Here is a 25,287-nt window from a genome sequence, read left to right on the forward strand (position 1 = left end):
GGCGAAAAAAAAACAGCTTTCCAGGCCATCAGATTGTTCATTAGTGACCATTAGCCGGCCTCTGCCCAGCCTGGTACTCTACACCGCACCTTACAGACTGCTTCCTAACACTGGTCACTTTAATCATATTTACATACTGTTTTACACACTTCATATGTATATACTGTATTTTAGCCAATGATAATGCTATATTACTACTGCTATACACACCTTATATATTAATATACTGTCTATACACACCTCAACATATATACATTGACATTCCTGACTTGGACCATGGCTCGTTCTCATATTTCTTAATTTCCACATTTTTTATTTTTGGGGGATTTTGTGTTTTGTATTGTTTGGTATTACTGCACGAACTAGAAACATAAGCATGTCACTGCACCTGCGATAACAGCTGCAAAAGATGTGCACGCCACCAATACAATTGGATTTGATTTACTAAGGCGCACCAAGAAGACGACGTAAACCAAACACGGAAGTAGTAATGCAGCTAGCTGATGTTAACTAACCAGTTTATTTATCGCACTTCAAAGCATTGTAGCTAGTTCCATACAGCTAATATCACCAGATATAACTTATGATACAGTTATGGTAACGTTAAGTATTATTCACTGGCTGGACTAGTTAACGTATGGAACTATGAAACGCAGGATTTCCGCCTCTGCCAGTTTAGGAGCTACAATACTAGCCAGTTGTAGCAGCGCGCTATCGTTAGATAACATTTCTCCCTCACAGCACAGCAAGAGACTGGAATAACTCTGGCACAACAACATATTCTTTGAGATATTTGAAGCCCATTCACAATGCATGAGGTGAGAAGACAACCTCTTAACTTATTAGTTTGCTAACGTTAACTAGCTAGCTATATTAGCTAACTAACGCGTTTAGCTATGCAACTGCACTTGTCAGAGTTGAATAAGTTGAATAAGTCGATAAGTTGTCAGGACGGTCAGCTAGCTAGTTATCTCAGTTGTTAGGACTGTAAACAAAGCTTAATTTACATTTTTATTACATTTTGTGATGTGCTCTCTCACCTTTTTAATAGTTTGATGAACGCCAACAGTCAAAATGGCGGAGTCCTGGCTGTAACCATGGTGACCAGAGCAGCAGACTCCAGGGTCCCGAGATGGTCCAAAGATTTAACATTGTATTCAAAGAGGAGCCAGAAGATGATGATCATGCACCTTGTGGTCAGAGTAATACTGGTGAGTGTGCAATGTCTTTCAATAGTTGTCCCATGTAGCTGGACACAAGAGAGAATAACCTGACAAAGACCCAAGGTTTACGTTCCAAATGACAACTCTTTAGTGCAATAGATTGATGCTGTATATAGGGAACAGAGTGCCATTTGCAACACATATCATCTTTGTGGAAACTGCTTTTGTATCGTCAAGGGCATTAAAGGGTCAACTGTAGCAGCAACCAGTGAGCAGACAGAGATTGGCTTTATTAGTTCATGCTGATAGTCCAATAAGATCCCACTTGAGAAAAAGCTCCACCTTGTCCTCTGAGAGGTCAGGTGGAATCATCCCCGTACTGCTTAGACCAATCAGATCTCAACAAGTGTGTAGGTTCTATTTGGAACTGGGCCTCTAATGTGGTTCCCATTGGAGCTAGACGGACCGGACTCTTCCTATATCGCCACAGGAGAGAGTTGCAGCCGTCACTCTGACAGTGAGGAGGTTCTACCTCAGGAGAACCTAAACAATAGGACCAGTCCAAACACAAATCCAAGAAGAGACACACGGCTGCAGAGAGTGTGGAAAGGAGTTCCCTACCTCGTATAAACTATGCGGACACCAACAGATCCCACCAAGGGGTGAAACCTTACCGATGTTCTGCATCCAGGAAGAACTTGAAGCTACACCAGGTAGTGCACACAGGAGAGAAACCTTACTCCTGCCCTGTCTGTGGCATGGGCTTGACTCAGCAGGAAGATCAAATCAAATCAAATCAAATTTATTTATATAGCCCTTCGTACATCAGCTGATATCTCAAAGTGCTGTACAGAAACCCAGCCTAAAACCCCAAACAGCAAGATATGACTGCCCACACTGTAGAGAGAGAGAGACTAATGACACTGAGGAGGAAGAGAAGGAAGAAGAGAAAGGGGAGGAAGAAGAGGAAGTAGGTGGATTGATACATTCTGAAGGAGAATTAGGTCATTTGGATTCTCTTCAGCTTGGTAAGTAGTGGTGAAAGGATGCCTTTAAACATAAAATATAGGCCCCAAATGGCACCCTATTCCCAACATAGTGCACTACTTTACCCTGTGATACATCCCTAATGGCAACCTATTCCCTACATAGTGCACTACTTTACCCTGTGATACATCCCTAATGGCAACCTATTCCCTACATAGTGCACTACTTTACCCTGTGATACATCCCTAATGGCAACCTATTCCCTACATAGTGCACTACTTTACCCTGTGATACATCCCTAATGGCAACCTATTCCCTACATAGTGCACTACTTTACCCTGTGATACATCCCTCATGGCAACCTATTCCCTACATAGTGCACTACTTTACCCTGTGATACATCCCTAATGGCAACCTATTCCCTACATAGTGCAATACTTTACCCTGTGATACATCCCTAATGGCAACCTATTCCCTACATAGTGCACTACTTTACCCTGTGATACATCCCTCATGGCAACCTATTCCCTACATAGTGCACTACTTTACCCTGTGATACATCCCTAATGGCACCCTATTCCCTACATAGTGCAATACTTTACCCTGTGATACATCCCTAATGGCAACCTATTCCCTACATAGTTTACTACTTTTGACTAGGGCCCATAGGGTTCTGGTCAAAAGTAGTGCACCATAAAGGGAATAGGGAGTCATTTGGGATCGACTCAACCAATACTACCATAGTTATTGACCTATTTGCTCTATTTGTAAATCCATATTATTTTCCCCCACAGGAATGAGTCCTGCCTCCAGCCACGGTAGTGAGGAGACTACCTCTACATCAGGAGAACCTGAGCAACACCACGAGACTCATCAGACAGCCACATCGTCTCTCCGGGAGACTCATCAGACAGCCACGTCGTCTCTCCGGGAGACTCATCAGACAGCCACGTCGTCTCTCCGGGAGACTCATCAGACAGAAAAATCGTCTCTCCGGGAGACTCATCAGACAGAAAAATCGTCTCTCCGGGAGACTCATCAGACAGCCACGTCGTCTCTCTGGGAGACTCATCAGACAGCCACACCGTCTCACCGGGAGACTCATCAGACAGCCACGTCGTCTCTCCGGGAGACTCATCAGACAGCCACGTCGTCTCTCCGGGAGACTCATCAGACAGCCACGTCGTCACTCCGGGAGACTCATCAGACAGCCACGTCGTCTCACCGGGAGACTCATCAGACAGCCACGTCGTCACTCCGGGAGACTCATCAGACAGCCACGTCGTCTCACCGGGAGACTCATCAGACAGCCACGTCGTCACTCCGGGAGACTCATCAGACAGCCACGTCGTCTCTCCGGGAGACTCATCAGACAGCCACGTCGTCTCACCACTGCTGCTGTGCCTGTGGACAGGAGTTCCCTGGTGCCTATGACCTCATGCTACACCAGAGGACTCACTATATAAGGAACAGTGTTCCATGTGGGACACATACCATGACTGCACATCTGCAAACATCCACTGTAAAGAGAGAGCGTGGTCACACTGAGGAGGAGGAGGAAGGAGAGGAAGTTGGTGGATTTATTAAACGTGAAGAAGCAGCTACTTGGGATCCTCCTCAACTCGGTAAGGGGCTGGGATATGATGCTATTAAAGAACACAAAGGTTAGTCCTAAATGGCACCCTATCCCCTACATAGTGCACTACTTTTGACCAGAGCCCCCATAGGGAAAAGGGTGCCATTTGGGACACTATACTATACCACCATAGTGGTTGGGTTAAATGCAGAAGAGCCATTTCAGTTGAAGGCATTCAGTTGTACCCGTTTCCCTTTCGTTTCCATAGTAATGGACTTACAAGGTAACTGCTAAAAAAGAGGAAGCACCAACATGAAGTGTTTTAATTGGCCGTTGGGCCACAAGCAATCAGAACATCTTCAATGTGCCTTGGCTTGAATTCTACAAGGTTCTGGAACTCTCTTGGGCGTGGGCCACCATGAGACAGTACAGCTTCAATGTGCATGAATTCTACAAGGTTCTGGAACTCTCTTGGAGGTGGGCCACCATGAGACAGAACATCTTCAATGTGCCTTGGCATGAATTCTACAAGGGTCTGCAACTCTCTTGGAGGTGGGCCACCATGAGACAGAACATCTTCAATGTGCCTTGGCATGAATTCTACAAGGGTCTGCAACTCTCTTGGAGGTGGGCGACCATGAGACAGAACATCTTTAATGTGCCTTGGCATGAATTCTACAAGGGTCTGGAACTCTTGCAGGGATACAACACCATTATTCCTCAATAAATTACATCATTTGTTGTTTTGTTAATGGTGGTGGGAAAACGCTGGATCTGGCCCTGCTCCAGAGTCTCCCTTTTTTTTGTTATTTACCTTTACTAGGCAAGTCAGTTAAAGAACAAATTCTTATTTTCAATGACGGCCTAGGAACAGTGGGTTAACTGCCTGTTCAGGGGCAGAACGACAGATCGGGGATTTGAACTTGCAACCTTCCGGTTACTAGTCCAACGCTCTAACCACTAGGCTACCCTGCCGCCCCATAGTTCAACTGGGTTGAGATCTGGTGACTGAGACGGCCATGGCATATGGTTTACATCGTTTTCATGCTCATCAAACTATTCAGTGACCACTCGTGCCCTGCGGATGGGGGCATTGTCATCCTGGAAGAGACCACCCCCATTTGGATAGAAATGATTTGCCAAAGGTTGACGGTGATCAGTCAGAATGGTGGTGTATTTATTGGTATCTTGTCCTCTAAGGGGTGGATTGGACCTAACCCATGCCAGGAAAATGCTCCCCACGACATAACGGAGAAGCCACAATACTAATTTACTCAAGTGTTTCCTTTATTTTGGTAGTTACCTATAGGTCTAACAGAGCAGCCAGATTCCTAATTTACTCAATGTTTCCTTTATTTTGGTAGTTACCTATAGGTCTAACAGAGCAGCCAGATTCCTAATTTACTCAATGTTTCCTTTATTTTGGTAGTTACATATAGGTCTAACAGAGCAGCCAGATTCCTAATTTACTCAATGTTTCCTTTATTTTGGTAGTTACCTATAGGTCTAACAGAGCAGCCAGATTCCTAATTTACTCAATGTTTCCTTTATTTTGGCAGTTACCTATAGGTCTAACAGAGCAGCCAGATTCCTAATTTACTCAATGTTTCCTTTATTTTGGTAGTTACATATAGGTCTAACAGAGCAGCCAGATTCCTAATTGACTCAAGTGTTTCCTTTATTTTGGCAGTTACCTATAGGTCTAACAGAGCAGCCAGATTCCTAATTTACTCAATGTTTCCTTTATTTTGGCAGTTACCTATATATGCTCTATTCGTAAATCCATATTATTTTCCCCCACAGGAATGAGTCCTGCTTCCAGCCACGGCAGTGAGGAGACTACCTCTACATCAGGAGAACCTGAGCAACACCAGGAGAACCACGACACAGCCACAATGTCTCACCACTGCTTTGGCTGTGGACAGGAGTTCCCTGCCGCCTACGACCTCGTGTTACACCAGAGGACACACATAGAGAGAGGCTTCTACAAGTCTGTCTGTGGAGAGCTGTTCTACCAGAAAGAGTTACTCAAAACACACCATCAGAAAGTTGACACAGGTGAAAAGCCACAGAGATCCTTTTAAAATAATGAGATTCTTGTTGGCCATGTAGGAAACCATGACAGCTAGAATGTAGCCTGAGTGACTGAAAATATGGTTTATCACACTAAGTTTACCACAGCTCAACTTTAGTAATGTTGCATGTAAAACTCAACTACAGTACCAGTCAAAAGTTTGGACATACCTAATCATTCAAGGGTTTTTCTTTAATTTTTACTATTTTCTACATGGTAGAATAATAGTAAAGACATCAAAACTATGAAATAACACATATGGAGTCATGTAGTAACCATAAAAAGTGTTAAAGAAATCAAAATATGTTTTATGTTTGAGATTCTACAAAGTAGCCATCCTTTGACTTGATGACAGTTTTGCACACTCTTGACATTCTCTCAACCAGCTTCACCTGGAATGCTAATCCCGACAGTCTTGAAGGAGTTCCCACATATGCTGAATACTTGTTGGCTGCTTTTCCTTCACTCTGCGGTCCAACTCATCCCAAACCGTCTCAATTGGATTTGAGGTCGTGTGATTGTGGAGGCCAGCTCATCTGATGCAGCACTCCATCACTCCCCTTGGTCAAATAGCCCTTACACAGCCTGGAGGTGTGTTGGGTCACTGTCCTGTTGAAAAGCAAGTGATAGTCCCACTAAGTGCAAACCAGATGGGATGGCGTATTGCTGCAGAATGCTGTGGAAGCTATGCTGGTTAAGTGTGCCTTGAATTCTAAATAAATCAGACAGTGTCACCAGCAAAGCACCATCACACCACCTCCGTGCTTCACGGTGGGAACCACACATGTGGAGATCATCCGTTCACCTACTCTACGTCTCACAAAGACATGGCGGTTGGAACCAAAAATCTCAAATTTGGACTCATCAGACCCAAGAACAGATATTCACCGGTCTAATTTTCATTGCTCGTGTTTCTTGGCCCAAGCAAGTCTCTTCCTATTGGTGTCTTTTAGTAGTGGTTTCTTTGCAGCAATTCGACCATGAAGGCCCGATTCACGCAGTCTCCTCTGAACAGTTGATGTTGAGATGCGTCTGTTACTTGAACTCTGTGAAGCATTTATTTGAGCTGCAATCTGAGGTGCAGGTAACTCTAATGAACTTATCCTCTGCAGCAGAGGTAACTCTGGGTCTTCCTTTCCCGTGGTGGTCCTCATGAGAGCCAGTTAACTCTAATGAACGTATCCTCTGCAGCAGAGGTAACTCTGGGTCTTCCTTTCCCGTGGTGGTCCTCATGAGAGCCAGTTAACTCTAATGAACGTATCCTCTGCAGCAGAGGTAACTCTGGGTCTTCCTTTCCAGTGGTGGTCCTCATGAGAGCCAGTTTCATCATAGAGCTTGATGGTTTTTACGACTGCACTTGTAGAAACTGTCAAGGCAAAGTGTGGCTACTTTGAAGATTATAAAAAAAATGTCAACACTTTTATACTACATGATTCCATATGTGTTATCTCATAGTTTTGATGTTTTCACTATTATTCTACAATGTAGAAAATAGTAAAAATAAAGAAAAACCCTTGAACGAGTACATGTGTCCAAAATGTTGACTGGTACTGTGCATTTAGACTGGTACTGTACATTTAGACTGGTACTGTACATTGCAGACTGGTACTGTGCATTGCAGACTGGTACTGTGCGTTTAGACTGGTACTGTACATTTAGACTGGTACTGTACATTTAGACTGGTACTGTGCATTTAGACTGGTACTGTGCATTTAGACTGGTACTGTACATTTGGACTGGTACTGTACATTTAGACTGGTACTGTACATTTAGACTGGTACTGTACATTTAGACTGGTACTGTGCATTTAGACTGGTACTGTACATTGAGACTGGTACTGTACATTGAGACTGGTACTGTGCATTTAGACTGGTACTGTACATTGAGACTGGTACTGTACATTGAGACTGGTACTGTGCATTTAGACTGGTACTGTACATTTAGACTGGTACTGTACATTTAGACTGGTACTGTACATTGAGACTGGTACTGTACATTGAGACTGGTACTGTACATTGAGACTGGTACTGTGCATTTAGACTGGTACTGTACATTTAGACTGGTACTGTGCATTTAGACTGGTACTGTACATTTAGACTGGTACTGTGCATTTAGACTGGTACTGTACATTTAGACTGGTACTGTGCATTTAGACTGGTACTGTACATTTAGACTGGTACTGTACATTTAGACTGGTACTGTGCATTTAGACTGGTACTGTGCATTTAGACTGGTACTGTGCATTTAGACTGGTACTGTGCATTTAGACTGGTACTGTGCATTTAGACTGGTACTGTACATTGCACCAGCCAATGGTTGCGTGCCATGTCATCGACTACACAGTCGGGCATCAGATTGCCGTATCCTATGACGTGGTCTGATGATAATATTTATGTTAAACACCTATCCATGCGTCGTGAGGTCTGGCATGCGTCTGCAATGCAGTCCGCCTGGAATGTGACCAGTGATAACTCACTTTTTTTTTTTTAAACATGTTGGCCTTTTACTAGTAAACCGACCCATGCTGGCGTACTAAATAGTATGCGGAAATATATATATTTTAAAGTGTTATAGTATGTCTTCGCTATTGATTATCAGCTGTGGTCAGACACGTGAGTCAGGAAAACACGTGTGAATTCTATTGATTATCAGCTGTGGTCAGACACGTGAGTCAGGAAAACACGTGTGAATTCTACTAGAACAAACGTCGAAATTAGTGTAGTAGACTAGTATGGGTATTCGGACATGGCCACTGTCTTTCTTTCCTGCATCAGGAATACCTGGAGAACACCGGACGAATCTCAAAGCTAAGAAGTCTCACGACTGTGTAGTGTGTGGAAAACAACTATCGGAAGCAATGAAGCTGAAGAGGCACATGAGAACACACACGGGAGAGAAACCTCACGGCTGCTCTGTGTGCGGCAGAGGATTCACGCAGAAAGGAAATCTGAAAACACACATGAAAACACACAGAGGTGAGAAGAAATAACTATGCATAGCAGTAACTATGGAAATGTCTGTCATCTGTCCCAGTAATAACTATGCATAGCAGTAACTATGGAAACATTTGTCATCTGTCCCAGTAATAACTATGCATAGCAGTAACTATGGAAACATTTGTCATCTGTCCCAGTAATAACTATGCATAGCAGTAACTATGGAAACATTTGTCAGCTTGAGTTTATTATGCAAAAAATATATACTTCAGACACTTGAAATGTACACTTTTAAACAGTTTTATCCGATTTAAAAAAAATAATAATGTTGAGTTAGTTCTGAAAAGATAAACATTTATGTCCTAGTAAGTGTTTGATCGCATTTCCATTGGACGTGTGTGTGTGCGTGTGTGTTTATGTGTGCGTGTGTGCGTGCGTGTGTGTGTGTGTGTGTGTGTGTGTGTGTTTATGCGTGTGCGTGTGTGTGTGTGTCATGCTGGTTTGACCGACTTCACACCATGTCTTCCACGCAGGGCTGAACCCCAAATTGTGGTCCGCTGGAGAGGACAGTCCCTCGACATCAGGAGAACCTGAACAACACCAGAAGAACCACACAGCTAAGACATTTCATAATTGCATAGAATGTGGGGAGATGTGCCGAACTCTACCAGCACTAAAAAAACACATGAAAACTCACACCAGTAAGAAGCCGTCTTACCAATGCTCCCTTTGCGGGGCGGAATTCACTGAGAAAGGGCAAATCCAAGACCACCAGTTACAGCATGTTGGAGAGAAGCCGTACTCCTGCCCTGACTGCGGGAAATGTTTCGTCAATGAAAGCTACATTAAAATTCACCAGCGAACGCACACTGGAGAGAGACCCTACAGCTGCCTTGTGTGCGGAAATAGTTTCGTGAAAAAAGCATACTTAAAAAGTCATGTACTGACACACACGGGAGAGAAACCGTACCTTTGCTCCATCTGCGGGAAGACATACAGTAGAGAAGGAACTTTCAAAATCCACCAGAGAGTTCACACGGGAGAGAAACCGTACCTGTGCACTGAATGTGGGAAGCGTTTCAGCTGTAGAGCAAACCTTTATTCGCACAACAAGAGACACGCTGGCAAACCCATAGGACCTAAACGTCAGTTAGGCAGACCGAAGCAACTGCCAAACTGACAATGGGACAAATGAACTTGTGTAGTGTCTCTCCTGATCACCAACAAAATAGTTATGTTCCATCTTGATTATAGTAAGTTCCATCTTGGGGCGGCAGCGTAGCCTAGTGGTTAGAGTGTAGAGGCGGCAGGTAGCCTAGTGGTTAGAGTGTAGAGGCGGCAGGTAGCCTAGTGGTTAGAGTGTAGGGGCGGCAGGGTAGCCTAGTGGTTAGAGTGTAGAGGCGGCAGGTAGCCTAGTGGTTAGAGTGTAGAGGCGGCAGGTAGCCTAGTGGTTAGAGTGTAGAGGCGGCAGGTAGCCTAGTGGTTAGAGTGTAGGGGCGGCAGCGTAGCCTAGTGGTTAGAGTGTAGAGGCGGCAGGTAGCCTAGTGGTTAGAGTGTAGAGGCGGCAGGTAGCCTAGTGGTTAGAGTGTAGGGGCGGCAGGTAGCCTAGTGGTTAGAGTGTAGAGGCGGCAGGTAGCCTAGTGGTTAGAGTGTAGAGGCGGCAGGTAGCCTAGTGGTTAGAGTGTAGAGGCGGCAGGTAGCCTAGTGGTTAGAGTGTAGAGGCGGCAGGTAGCCTAGTGGTTAGAGTGTAGAGGCGGCAGCGTAGCCTAGTGGTTAGAGCGTTGGACTAGTAACCGGAAGGTTGCAAGTTCAAACCCCCGAGCTGACAAGGTACAAATCTGTCGTTCTGCCCCTGAACAGGCAGTTAACCCACTGTTCCTAGGCCGTCATTGAAAATAAGAATTTGTTCTTAACTGACTTGCCTAGTTAAATAAAGGTCAAATAAATAAAAAATTGTGCATTTCTCATAAACGGACATAAAACAATAGAATATGAAGCGTCTGTGGACGTCTGAAAGACTGAAGATATGTCATCACCTGGACCTAAACGGCAGTTAGGCAGAGCCAAAGAAACTGCCATAGGGGAAACAGTGCTGGTTAAATTAACTTACGCAGTGACTTCATTTTATCTAAGACGTCACAGCAGAGTTGAAAAATATATGGCCCGTGGAAATCAAGAGAGTGGTGGTCTTTAGAGAGTGGTGGTCCACAGAGAGTGGTGGTCCACAGAGAGAGGTGGTCCACAGAGAGAGGTGGTCCACAGAGAGAGGTGGTCCACAGAGAGAGGTGGTCCACAGAGAGAGGTGGTCCACAGAGAGTGGTGGTCCACAGAGAGTGGTGGTCCACAGAGAGTGGTGGGATTTAAAAAATATATATATATCTGTAATCGTTAGGAAACACCACATATATCATGTATACAGGAGGGGGCTTAGAGTGGTGTTGTGGCTAACCAGCGTCAACAAAACCCGGAGCAAATTCGACGCCAGGGGACAGTGAGGTGCGTTGCTGAGGCTGCGGATCTGACTGGCTCCCTTCGAGCCCACGAATGCTTCCTCCGCTCTCAATACCATCTGTTCTGCCTCAACTCTCAGACCACCTTCCATTCGTAAGCTCCCATCCGTCAGCCCCCATCCGTCAGCCTCCATCCGTCAGCTCCCATCCGTCAGCCTCCATCCGTCAGCCTCCATCCGTCAGCTCCCATCTGTCAGCCTCCATCCGTCAGCTCCCATCTGTCAGCCTCCATCCGTCAGCTCCCATCCGTCAGCCTCCATCAGTCAGCTCCCATCAGTCAGCTCCCATCCGTCAGCTCCCATCAGTCAGCTCCCATCCGTCAGCTCCCATCAGTCAGCTCCTATCCGTCAGCTCCCATCCGTCAGCCTCCATCCGTCAGCCTCCATCCGTCAGCCTCCATCCGTCAGCTCCCATCAATCAGCTCCCATCCATCAGCTCCCATCCATCAGCTCCCATCCATCAGCTCCCATCCATCAGCTCCCATCCATCAGCTCCCATCCATCAGCCCCCATCCATCAGCCCCCATCCATCAGCTCCCATCCATCAGCCCCCATCCATCAGCTCCCATCCATCAGCCCCCATCCATCAGCTCCCATCCGTCAGCCCCCATCCGTGCAGATGTGTATGTTTTTGGGGGGTTCCAGCTTGTATGTGCAGATGTGTATGTTTTTGGGGGGTTCAGCTTGTATGTGCAGATGTGTATGTTTTTGGGGGGTTCAGCTTGTATGTGCAGATGTGTATGTTTTTGGGGGGTCCAGCTTGTATGTGCAGATGTGTATGTTTTTGGGGGGTCCAGCTTGTATGTGCAGATGTGTATGTTTTTGGGGGGTTCAGCTTGTATGTGCAGATGTGTATGTTTTTGGGGGGTTCAGCTTGTATGTGCAGATGTGTATGTTTTTGGGGGGTTCAGCTTGTATGTGCTGATATTGAGTTTTTACCTGCCAAGTTTTATTGGAATGTAACTGTTATGAAAGTTGTCCATTTGTTTTGGGATTTAAACACCCCTTTAAAGGTGTACATGACACTGGAACAACATTTCCCCCCTGGGGACAATAAAGTCTGTAAAGTAGGGCCTACGTGTAGTAATAACAGAGTGGCTCCACCTACATGTAGTAATAACAGAGTGGCTCCACCTACATGTAGTAATAACAGAGTGGCTCCACCTACATGTAGTAATAACAGAGTGGCTCCACCTACATGTAGTAATAACAGAGTGGCTCCACCTACATGTAGTAATAACAGAGTGGCTCCACCTACATGTAGTAATAACAGAGTGGCTCCACCTACATGTAGTAATAACAGAGTGGCTCCACCTACATGTAGTAATAACAGAGGGGTGAGGAGGAGCTCCACCTACAGTGGGGCAAAACAAGAATTTAGTCAGCCACCAATTGTGCAAGTTCTCCCACTTAAAAAGATGAGAGAGGCCTGTCATTTTCGTTTTCATTTTCGTCATTTTCGTCAACTATGACAGAAAATCACATTGTAGGATTTTTAATGAATTTATTTGCTATTTTTGGTGGAAAATAAGTATTTGGTCAATAACAAAAGTTTATCTCAATACTTTGTTATATACCCTTTGTTGGCAATGACAGAGGTCAAACGTTTTCTGTAAGTCTTCACAAGGTTTTCACACACTGTTGCTGGTATTTTGGCCCATTCCTCCATGCAGATCTCCTCTAGAGCAGTGATGTTTTGGGGCTGTTGCTGGGCAACACGGACTTTCAACTCCCTCCAAAGATTTTCTATGGGGTTGAGATCTGGAGACTGGCTAGGCCACTCCAGGACCTTGAAATTCTTCTTACGAAGCCACTCCTTCGTTGCCCGGGCGGTGTGTTTGGGATCATTGTCATGCTGAAAGACCCAGCCACGTTTCATCTTCAATGCCCTTGCTGATGGAAGGAGGTTTTCACTCAAAATCTCTTCAATACATCTTCTTCTGGATCATCCAAATGCTCTCTAGAAAACTTCAGACGGGCCTGGACATGTACTGGCTTAAGCAGGGGGACACGTCTGGCACTGCAGGATTTGAGTCCCTGGCGGCGTAGTGTGTTACTGATGGTAGGCTTTGTTACTTTGGTCCCAGCTCTCTGCAGGTCATTCACTAGGTCCCCCCGTGTGGTTCTGAGATTTTTGCTCACCGTTCTTGTGACAATTTAGACCCCACGGGGTGAGATCTTGCGTGGAGCTGCAGATCGAGGGAGATTATCAGTGGTCTTGTATGTCTTCCATTTCCTAATAGTTGTTCTCACAGTTGATTTCTTCAAACCAAGCTGCTTACCTATTGCAGATTCAGTCTTCCCAGTCTAGTGCAGGTCTACAATTTTGTTTCTGATGTCCTTTGACAGCTCTTTGGTCTTGGCCATAGTGGAGTTTGGAGTGTGACTGTTTGAGGTTGTGGACAGGTGTCTTTTATACTGATAACAAGTTCAAACAGGTGCCATTAATACAGGTAACGAGTGGAGGACAGAGGAACCTCTTAAAGAAGAAGTTACAGGTCTGTGAGAGCCAGAAATCTTGCTTGTTTGTAGGTGACCAAATATTTATTTTCCACCATAATTTGCAAATAAATTCATTATAAATCCTACAATGTGATTTTCTGGATTTTTTTTCTCATCAAAAACTTTGATCATGGTAAAGTTATTAATTACACTTGCATATATGGTTTACTACATTTCCTATGATACATAAAAGGACATAAACAATGGAACTTAAAGGAATACCTCTGTAAATGTCTGAAGCACAACATGTTTTTCTTATTTTAAAAGCCCAAACAAAGAACTGCTGATGCTGTAAATGAGTGCGCTAAATAAAATGACTCTTCATCTGTATCTGTCCTTGCCAAATGAATCATGACCACCTGACTCTTCATCTGTACAACCACCTGACTCTTCATCTCTATCTGTCCCTACCAAATGAATCACGACTACCTGACTTCATCTGTACGACCACCTGACTCTTCATCTGTATCTGTCCCTGCCAAATGAATCATGACCACCTGACTCTTCATCTGTATCTGTCCCTGCCAAATGAATCACGACCACCTGACTCTTCATCTGCATCTGTCCCTACCAAATGAATCATGACCACCTGACTCTTCATCTGTATCTGTCCCTACCAAAAGAATCACGACCACCTGACTCTTCATCTGTATCTGTCCCTGCCAAATGAATCATGACCACCTGACTCTTCATCTGTATCTGTCCCTACCAAATGAATCACGACCACCTGACTCTTCATCTGTATCTGTCCCTACCAAATGAATCACGACTACCTGACTCTTCATCTGTATCTGTCCCTGCCAAATGAATCGGGACCACCTGACTCTTCATCTGTATCTGTCCCTACCAAATGAATCACGACCACCTGACTCTTCATCTGTATCTGTCCCTGCCAAATGAATCACGACCACCTGACTCTTCATCTGTATCTGACCCTGTGATTCATATTGTTTTGTTTTATTCTTACCAAATAAATTAGGACCGGTTGGATCCCCATCTTCAGCCATGTTATATTTCCCACCACCTGTTTGTCTGTTACGTGTTTCATTCCTGATATATTTTATAAGAACAAAACTAAGGGTCCCTCTGCACAAAGCTTCTGTTTGGTCATAAAGAATTACTGCAACAACATTGTTTACTGTCACCATTTTATTAACTCTGGTTGAGGCAAACCACCCTTTAAAATGGAAAACATACTAAATGCAAACCAGCCTTTAAAATGGACAACATATCTTTAGATCCACGTTATGTGTGTAAATCCAGCCCATTACTACTACTACCCATACTACCTCTACTACTACTACTACCCATACTACCTCTACTACTACCCATACTACCTCTACTACTACTACCCATACTACCTCTACTACTACCCATACTACCTCTACTACTACTACCCATACTACCTCTACTACTACCCATACTACCTCTACTACTACTACTACTACTACCCATACTACCTCTACTACTACTACCCATACTACCTCCACTACTACCCATACTACCTCTACTACTACCCATACTACCTCTACTACTACTACTACCCATACTACCTCTACTACCACTACCCATACTACCTCTACTACTACCCATACTACCTCTACTACTACTACCCATACTACCTCTACTACTACTACCCATACTACCTCCACTACTACCCATACTACCCTCTTCTTCTACTACCCATACTACCTCTACTACTACCCATACTACCTCCACTACTACCCATACTACCTCTTCTTCTACTACCCATACTACCTCTACTACTACCCATACTACCTCCACTACTACCCATACTACCTCTTCTCTACTACCCATACTACCTCTACTACTACCCATACTACCCATACTACCTCTACTACTACTACCCATACTACCTCTACTACTACTACCCATACTACCTCTTCTACTACTACCCATACTACCTCTTCTACTACCCATACTACCTCTTCTACTACTACCCATACTACCTCTACTACTACCCATACTACCTCTACTACTACCCATACTACTACCCATACTACCTCTACTACTACCCATACTACCTCTACTACTACCCATACTACCTCCACTACTACCCATACTACCTCTTCTTCTACTACCCATACTACCTCTACTACTACCCATACTACCTCTACTACTACTACCCATACTACATCTACTACTACTACCCATACTACCTCTTCTACTACTACCCATACTACCTCTTCTACTACCCATACTACCTCTTCTACTACTACCCATACTACCTCTACTACTACCCATACTACCTCTACTACTACCCATAACTACCTCTACTACTACCCATACTACCTCTACTACTACCCATACTACCTCTACTACTACTACCCATACTACCTCTACTACTACCCATACTACCTCTACTACTACTACCCATACTACCTCTACAACTACCCATACTACCTCTACTACTACCCATACTACCTCTACCTCTACTACTACTACCCATACTACCTCTACTACTAATACTACCCATACTACCTCTACTACTACCTACCCATACTACCTCTACTACTACTACCCATACTACCTCTACTACTAATACTACCCATACTACCTCTACTACTTACCCATACTACCTCTTCTACTACTACCCATACTACCTCTTCTACTACTACCCATACTACCTCTACTACTACTACCCATACTACCTCTACTACTACTACCCATACTACCTCTACTACCCATACTACCTCTACTACTACTACTAACCATACTACCTCTACTACTACTACCCATACTACCTCTACTACTACTACCCATACTACCTCTACTACTACCCATACTACCTCTACTACTACTACCCATACTACCTCTACTACTACTACCCATACTACCTCTTCTACTACTACCCATACTACCTCTACTACTACTACCCATACTACCTCTACTACTACCCATACTACCTCTACTACTACTACCCATACTACCTCTACTACTACTACTACCCATACTACCTCTACTAATACCCATACTACCTCTACTACTACTACCCATACTACCTCTACTACTACTACTACCCATACTACCTCTACTACTACTACTACCCATACTACCTATACTACTACCCATACTACCTCTACTACTACTACCCATACTACCTATACTACTACTACCCATACTACTAATACTACCCATACAACCTCCTACTACTACTACCCATACTACCTCTACTACTACTACCCATACTACCTCTTCTACTACTACCCATACTACCTCTTCTACTACTACCCATACTACCTCTACTACTACCCATACTACCTCTACTACTACTACCCATACTACCTCCACCACTACCCATACTACCTCTACTACTACCCATACTACCTCTACTACTACTACTACCCATACTACCTCTACTACCACTACCCATACTACCTCTACTACTACCCATACTACCTCTACTACTACTACCCATACTACCTCTACTACTACTACCCATACTACCTCCACTACTACCCATACTACCTCTTCTTCTACTACCCATTACTACCTCCACTACTACCCATACTACCTCTTCTTCTACTACCCATACTACCTCTACTACTACCCATACTACCTCCACTACTACCCATACTACCTCTTCTTCTACTACCCATACTACCTCTACTACTACCCATACTACCCATACTACCTCTACTACTACTACCCATACTACCTCTACTACTACTACCCATACTACCTCTTCTACTACTACCCATACTACCTCTTCTACTACCCATACTACCTCTTCTACTACTACCCATACTACCTCTACTACTACCCATACTACCTCTACTACTACCCATACTACTACCCATACTACCTCTACTACTACCCATACTACCTCTACTACTACCCATACTACCTCCACTACTACCCATACTACCTCTTCTTCTACTACCCATACTACCTCTACTACTACCCATACTACCTCTACTACTACTACCCATACTACATCTACTACTACTACCCATACTACCTCTTCTACTACTACCCATACTACCTCTTCTACTACCCATACTACCCATACTACCTCTTCTACTACTACCCATACTACCCTCTACTACTACCCATACTACCTCTACTACCTCTACTATACCCATACTACCTCTACTACTACCCATACTACCTCTACTACTACTACCCATACTACCTCTACTACTACCCATACTACCTCTACTACTACTACCCATACTACCTCTACAACTACCCCATACTACCTCTACTACTACCCATACTACCTCTACCTCTACTACTACTACCCATACTACCTCTACTACTAATACTACCCATACTACTCTACTACTACTACCCATACTTACCCTCTACTACTACTACCCATACTACCTCTACTACTAATACTACCCATACTACCTCTACTACTACTACCCATACTACCTCTACTACTACGACCCATACTACCTCTACTACTACTACCCATACTACCTCTTCTACTACTAACCCATACTACCTCTACTACCACTACCCATACTACCTCGACTACTACTACTACCCATTACTACCTCTACTAATACCCATACTACCTCTACTACTACTACCCATACTACCTCTACTACTACTACCCATACTACCTCTACCACTACCCATACTACCTCTACTACTACTACCCATACTACCTCTACTACTACTACTACCCATACTACCTCTACTAATACCCATACTACCTCTACTACTACTACCCATACTACCCTCTACTACTACTACTACTACCCATACTACCTCTACTACTACTACTACCCATACTACCTATACTACTACCCATACTACCTTCTACTACTACTACCCATACTACCTATACTACTACTACCCATACTACTAATACTACCCATACAACCTCTACTACTACTACCCATACTACCTCTACTACTACTACCCATACTACCTCTTCTACTACTACCCATACTACCTCTTCTACTACTACCCATACTACCTCTACTACTACCCATACTACCTCTACTACTACTACCCATACTACCTCCACCACTACCCATACTACCTCTACTACTACCCATACTACCTCTACTACTACCCATACTACCTCTACTACCACTACCCATACTACCTCTACTACTACCCATACTACCTCTACTACTACTACCCATACTACCATCTACTACTACTACCCCATACTACCTCCACTACTACCCATACTACCTCTTCTTCTACTACCCATACTACTACCGCATACTACCTCCACGTACTACCCATACTACCTCTTCTTCTAACTACCCATACTACCTCTACTACTAACCCATACTACCTCCACTACTACCCATACTACCTCTTCTTCTACTACCCATACTACCTCTACTACTACCTTACCCCATACTACCCATACTACCTCTACTACACTACCCATACTACCTCTACTACGTACTACCCATACTACCTCTTCTACTACTACCCATACTACCTCTTCTACTTACCCATACTACCTCTTTCTACTACCCATACTACCTCTTCTACTACTACCCATACTACCTCTACTACTACCATACTACCTCTACTACTACCCATACTACCCATACTACTACCCATACTACCTCTACTACTACTACCATAACTACCTCTACTACTACCCATACTACCTCCACACTACCCAGACTACCTCTCTTCTACTACCCATACTACCTCTACTACTACCCATACTACCTCTACTACTACCCATACTACCTCTACTACTACCCATACTACCTCTACTACTACCCATACTACCTCTACTACTACTACCCATACTACCTCTACTACTACCCATACTACCTCTACTACTACTACCCATACTACCTCTACAACTACCCATACTACCTCTACTACTACCCATACTACCTCTACTACTACCCATACTACCTCTACCTCTACTACTACTACCCATACTACCTCTACTACTACTACCCATACTAACCTCTACTACTACGACCCATACTACCTCTACTACTAATACTACCGCATACTACCTCTACTACTACTACCCAGTAGCTACCTCTTCTACTACTACCCATATACTACTACTACTACCCATACTACCTCTACTACTACTACCCATACTACTACCTCTACTACTACTACTAACCATACTACCTCTACTACTACTACCCATACTACCTCTACTACTACTACCCATACTACCTCTACTACTACCCATACTACCTCTACTACTACTACCCATACTACCTCTACTACTACTACCCATACTACCTCTTCTACTACTACCCATACTACCTCTACTACTACTACCCATACTACCTCTACTACTACCCATACTACCTCTACTACTACTACCCATACTACCTCTACTACTACTACTACTACTACCCATACTACCTCTACTACTACCCATACTATACTACCCATACTACCTCTACTACTACTACCCATACTACCTCTACTACTACTACTACCCATACTACCTCTACTACCACTACCCATACTACCTCTACTACTACTACCCATACTACCTCTACTACTACTACTACCCATACTACCTCTACTAATACCCATACTACCTCTACTACTACTACCCATACTACCTCTACTACTACTACTACCCATACTACCTCTACTACTACTACTACCCATACTACCTATACTACTACCCATACTGCCTCTACTACTACTACCTATACTACTACTACCCATACTACTAATACTACCCATACAACCTCTACTACTACTACCCATACTACCTCTACTACTACTACCCATACTACCTCTTCTACTACTACCCATACTACCTCTTCTACTACTACCCATACTACCTCTACTACTACCCATACTACCTCTACTACTACTACCCATACTACCTCTTCTACTACTACCCATACTACCTCTACTACTACTACCCATACTACCTCTACTACCACTACTACTACTACCCATACTACCTCTTCTACTACTACTACCCATACTACCTCTTCTACTACTACCCATACGACCTCTACTACTACTACCCATACTACCTCTACTACTACTACCCATACTACCTCTTCTACTACTACCCATACTACCTCTACTACTACTACCCATACTACCTCTACTACTACCCATACTACCTCTACTACTACTACCCATACCCTACTACTACCTCTACTACTACTACCCATACTACCTCTACTACTACTACCCATACTACCTCTACTACTACTACTACCCATACTACCTCTACTACTACTACCCATACTACCTCTACTACTACTACCCATACTACCTCTACTACTACTACCCATACTACCTCTACTACTACTACCCATACTACCTCTTCTACTACTACCCATACTACCTCTACTACTACTACCCATACTACCTCTACTACAACTACCCATACTACCTCTACTACTACTACCCATACTACCTTTACTACTACTACCCATACTACCTCTACTACTACTACCCATACTACCTCTACTACTACTACCCATACTACCTTTACTACTACTACCCATACTACCTCTACTACTACTACCCATACTACCTCTACTACCCATACAACCTCTACTACTACTACCCATACTACCTCTACTACTACTACCCATACTACTACTACTACTACTACCCATACTACCTCTACTACTACCCATACTACCTCTACTACTACTACCCATACTACCTCTACTAATACCCATACTACCTCTATACTACTACCCATACTACCTCTACTACTACTACCCATACTACCTCTACTACTACGTACCCATACTACTCTACTTACTACTACCCATACTACCTCTACTACTACTACCCATACTACCTCTACTACTACCCATACTACCTCTACTACTACTGACCCATACTACCTCTACTACTACTACCCCATACTACCGCTACTACTACTACCCATACTACCTCTCCTACTACTACCCTACTACCTCTACTACTACTACCCATACTACCTCTACTACTACTACCCATACTACCTCTACTACTACTACCCCTACTACCTCTACTACTACTACCCATACTACCTCTACTACTACTACCCATACTACCTCTACTACTACTACCCATACTACCCTACTACTACTACCATACTACTCTACTACTACTACCATACTATCTCTACTACTACCCATACTACCTCTACTACTACCCATACTACCTCTACTACTACACCCATACTACCTCTACTACTACTACCCCTACTACCTCTACTACTACTACCCATCTACCTCTACTACTACTACCCATACTACCTCTACTACTACTACCCATACTACCTCTACTACTACCCATACTACCTCTACTCATACTACCCATACTACCTCTACTACTACTACCCATACTACCTCTACTACTACTACCCATACTACCTCTACTACCCATACTACCTCTACTACCCATACTACCTCTACTACTACTACCCATACTACCTCATCTACTACCCATACTACCTCATACTACCTCTACTACTACTACTACCCCATACTACCTCTACTACCCCTGACTACTACTACCCATACTACCTCTACTACTACTACCCATACTACCTCTACTACCCATACTACCTCTACCTACTACTACCCATACTACCTCTACTACTACTACCTCTACTACTACTACCCATACTACCCATACTACTACACTACCCATACTAACCTCTACTACTACACAACCATACTACCCATACTACTACTACTACCCATACTACCTCTACTACTACTTGTTATTGACTGGACTCTTATTGTTGTTATGTACTGTATTGTGGAGGGAACTAGCACATTCACATTTCCCTGCATCTTTTATACCTGCTGTGAACTGTGTCTGTGACCCAATACAATTTGATTTGACTGTCAACCCGTTCATACAAAAAAACTCCTAGGCAAGAATGTGATCAGAGTAAAATAATTTATGTTTGAAACAGACAAAGTGCAATACCTTTCCCAGTAATATATATATACAGGAAACACTGCTATGGAATTCTATGGAGTCATTTAGAATGTTTGAAGACGAGCCTTTCAGAACCTGGAATCAGAACCTGGAATCAGAACCTGGAACTGATCCAATACTTTGTCCAGTGACAGGAGGTCAGTTGTATCGAGTTCTACTTCATGGGCGGGTGTCCCGATTCTCCACAAGTGTGACAACTTTGAACACTTTGGGAGAATCTTCAATTGCCTTTGATTCCTCGCGTCCTCTCTCCTCGCCTCCTTCTCAAAACCCATTGGATAAGAAAGTCAGAGCGGATGGGGAACCTCTGACCTTCTCATCCAATGGGTTTTTGAGAAGCCGACGCGAAGAAATTGAGATTCTCCTATTCTGGAATGGATTTGACCAATGGTGGAAGCTCTCTTCAGCCCGATGCTTGTAACAATCCCCTGCGTTTAGATCCATGTCGAACGGTCAGGGCCAAACGGGATGTGATAGGTAAAGGGTGTGGGGGGGGGTTCTAAGTCTAGGGTTCTGTTCCAATACCTTTACAGAGATGCACAGTAGAGCTGCGGGCGATATGGTCACAAATCTCCATATCGTCATAAATTGCCTGAACTGATGTGGATAACGACATACAGAACAATACATTTATAACATCAACGAGCACCACGGTAATTAATCAATTATCCTTTTAAAAATACTACTACTAGTTGGATGGTTCTAGCCATGAATTGTCCCATGAACAATCAGCCATATTAACAAACTTGTTTCATTTGAAACGTTCTAGTGTATAGGGTTATTTGGGGCAGCAGGGTAGCCTAGTGGTTAGACGTTGACTCATAACCGAAAGGTTGCTAGTTCAAATCCCCGAGCTGACAAAATTACAACATTTATCGTAATGAATGACAGAGCAAAACGCTGTTCTGTCGTTCTGCCCCTGAACAGGCAGTTAACCTACTGTTCCTAGGCTGTCATTGAAAATAAGAATTTGCTCCTAACTGACTTGCCTAGTTAAAAAAAGGTTAAATAAAGGTGAAATTTTAAAAAATTACAACATTTATCGTAATGAATGACAGAGCAAAACGCCCTGCAATAAGTGATTGGTATGTTCGCTGTAGATCATTCTGGGTTTAATGTCCCAGCTCTAGTACATGTAGTCTTGTGGTAGCACAGCTGGATACTCTATGTATGCCTCAGCCTCCCCAATGGGAGACCAGGGTTCAATCCCTGCATCTACTCTTCACTGTCTTCCCTCCTCATCTGTCTCCCCCTCTACTTCTAACCTGTCTCCATTAAAAACAATTACAACATCAAATATACCACCCCTAAAAAACACATGCTTCACATCTTGTTTCCTTGAAGTAGTAAACACACCTATAATGGATTGGACAGGTGTAAACCAGGTTACAATGGAGTGTGATGTGGGTAGGGATAAGGGACATGCTGATTTGGTGGTAGGTAGGGATTAGGGAGTCTTGGGACAGAGACAGGCTGAGTTTGCCTGTGTGTCTCCTGATGTTTCTTCAGACTGCTCAACTGGGCGAAGGCTTTATCACACACAGCGGCATTGGAACGGTTTCTCTCCTGTGTGGGTCCGCCGGTGGTTTTTCAGGACATTCCCGTCACGAAACCTCCTCCCGCAGTCAGGGCATTGGTACGGTTTCTCTCCAGTGTGGATTCGCAGGTGAAGAGTGCAGTGGCTCTTACTTGTGAAGCTCTTGTCACAGTAAGTACAGCAGTAAGGTTTCTCACCCGCATGAATCCGGAGATGAAGTTTTAAACTCCCTGTCAGAGAGAAACTCTTCCCACACTGAGGGCAAAGGTAAGGCCTCTCTCCAGTGTGCTTCCTCTGGTGGACTAGTAAATTACGTTTAGTGGAGAAGGTCTTGTCGCACTGTGGGCAGTGGACACGGCTGTTGTGGGTCTTCTGCAGGTGATCCTTCAGAAGAGCCTTGGTAGAGAACTTCTCCCCACAGTGGGGGCATGGAAGAGGGCCTTGGTGCATACGGACTGGACCCAGTGTCTCCCCCTTGTGGTTCTTCAGGTGGTGTGCTGCTTTAACGAGATTGTATGACGAAACTTCATCCCGCACACTGAGCAGTGATAGGGTTTCTCTTCTCCCGTGTGAGTTCTCATGTGTCTCTGTAAGAGTCCTGATTGGGTAAAATCCTTACCGCAACGAGGGCAGACGTACGGTTCTTCTCCCCGGTATGGATTCTCAGGTGTATTTTAAGATTGTCGGCATATCTGAATCCCCTTCCACATTCAGAGCACACATGTGGGTTCTTCAGAGGATCATTAGGCGGGTGTCGTGTCTTAATGTGTGATTCCAGTCTTTCTGCAGTTATGAAACTCTTCTTACATTGACCACAGCGGTGAGGGTGGTCTGTGTGAACAATTTCCTGGTGATGTACAAGGCTTATTTTTACACGGAAATTCTTCCCACAATCCGAGCAGTGGTAAGGTTTCTCACCTGTGTGGGTTCTGATGTGTTTCTGTAAGTTTCCAGAATCATTGTAGTTCTTCCACAATGATGGCAGACGTACGGTTTCTCGCCAGTGTGAGTTCTCGGTGTCTCTTAAGACTGCCAGCCTCACTTGAATCCCTTTTCCGCATGTAGAGCACACGTGTGTTTCTCTCCAGTCAAGTTATCT

General features: G+C 43.9%; 1 protein-coding gene across 1 annotated transcript; it reads left to right on the forward strand.

Annotated features, from left to right (window-relative positions):
• The first annotated feature begins 445 nt into the window (after positions 1–445).
• Positions 446–10,099, forward strand: LOC116373026 (oocyte zinc finger protein XlCOF6). The gene is made up of 6 exons (XM_031821733.1): positions 446–818; positions 1,052–1,211; positions 2,945–3,775; positions 5,530–5,784; positions 8,575–8,775; positions 9,270–10,099. Exons 1-6 carry the CDS (start codon positions 810–812, stop codon positions 9,914–9,916), a joined length of 2,103 nt encoding a protein of 700 aa, XP_031677593.1. The 5' UTR covers positions 446–809; the 3' UTR covers positions 9,917–10,099.
• Positions 10,100–25,287: the final 15,188 nt, after the last annotated feature.

This window comes from Oncorhynchus kisutch, unplaced genomic scaffold (genome assembly GCF_002021735.2).
Source record: "Oncorhynchus kisutch isolate 150728-3 unplaced genomic scaffold, Okis_V2 scaffold4011, whole genome shotgun sequence".
NCBI lineage: Eukaryota > Metazoa > Chordata > Actinopteri > Salmoniformes > Salmonidae > Oncorhynchus > Oncorhynchus kisutch.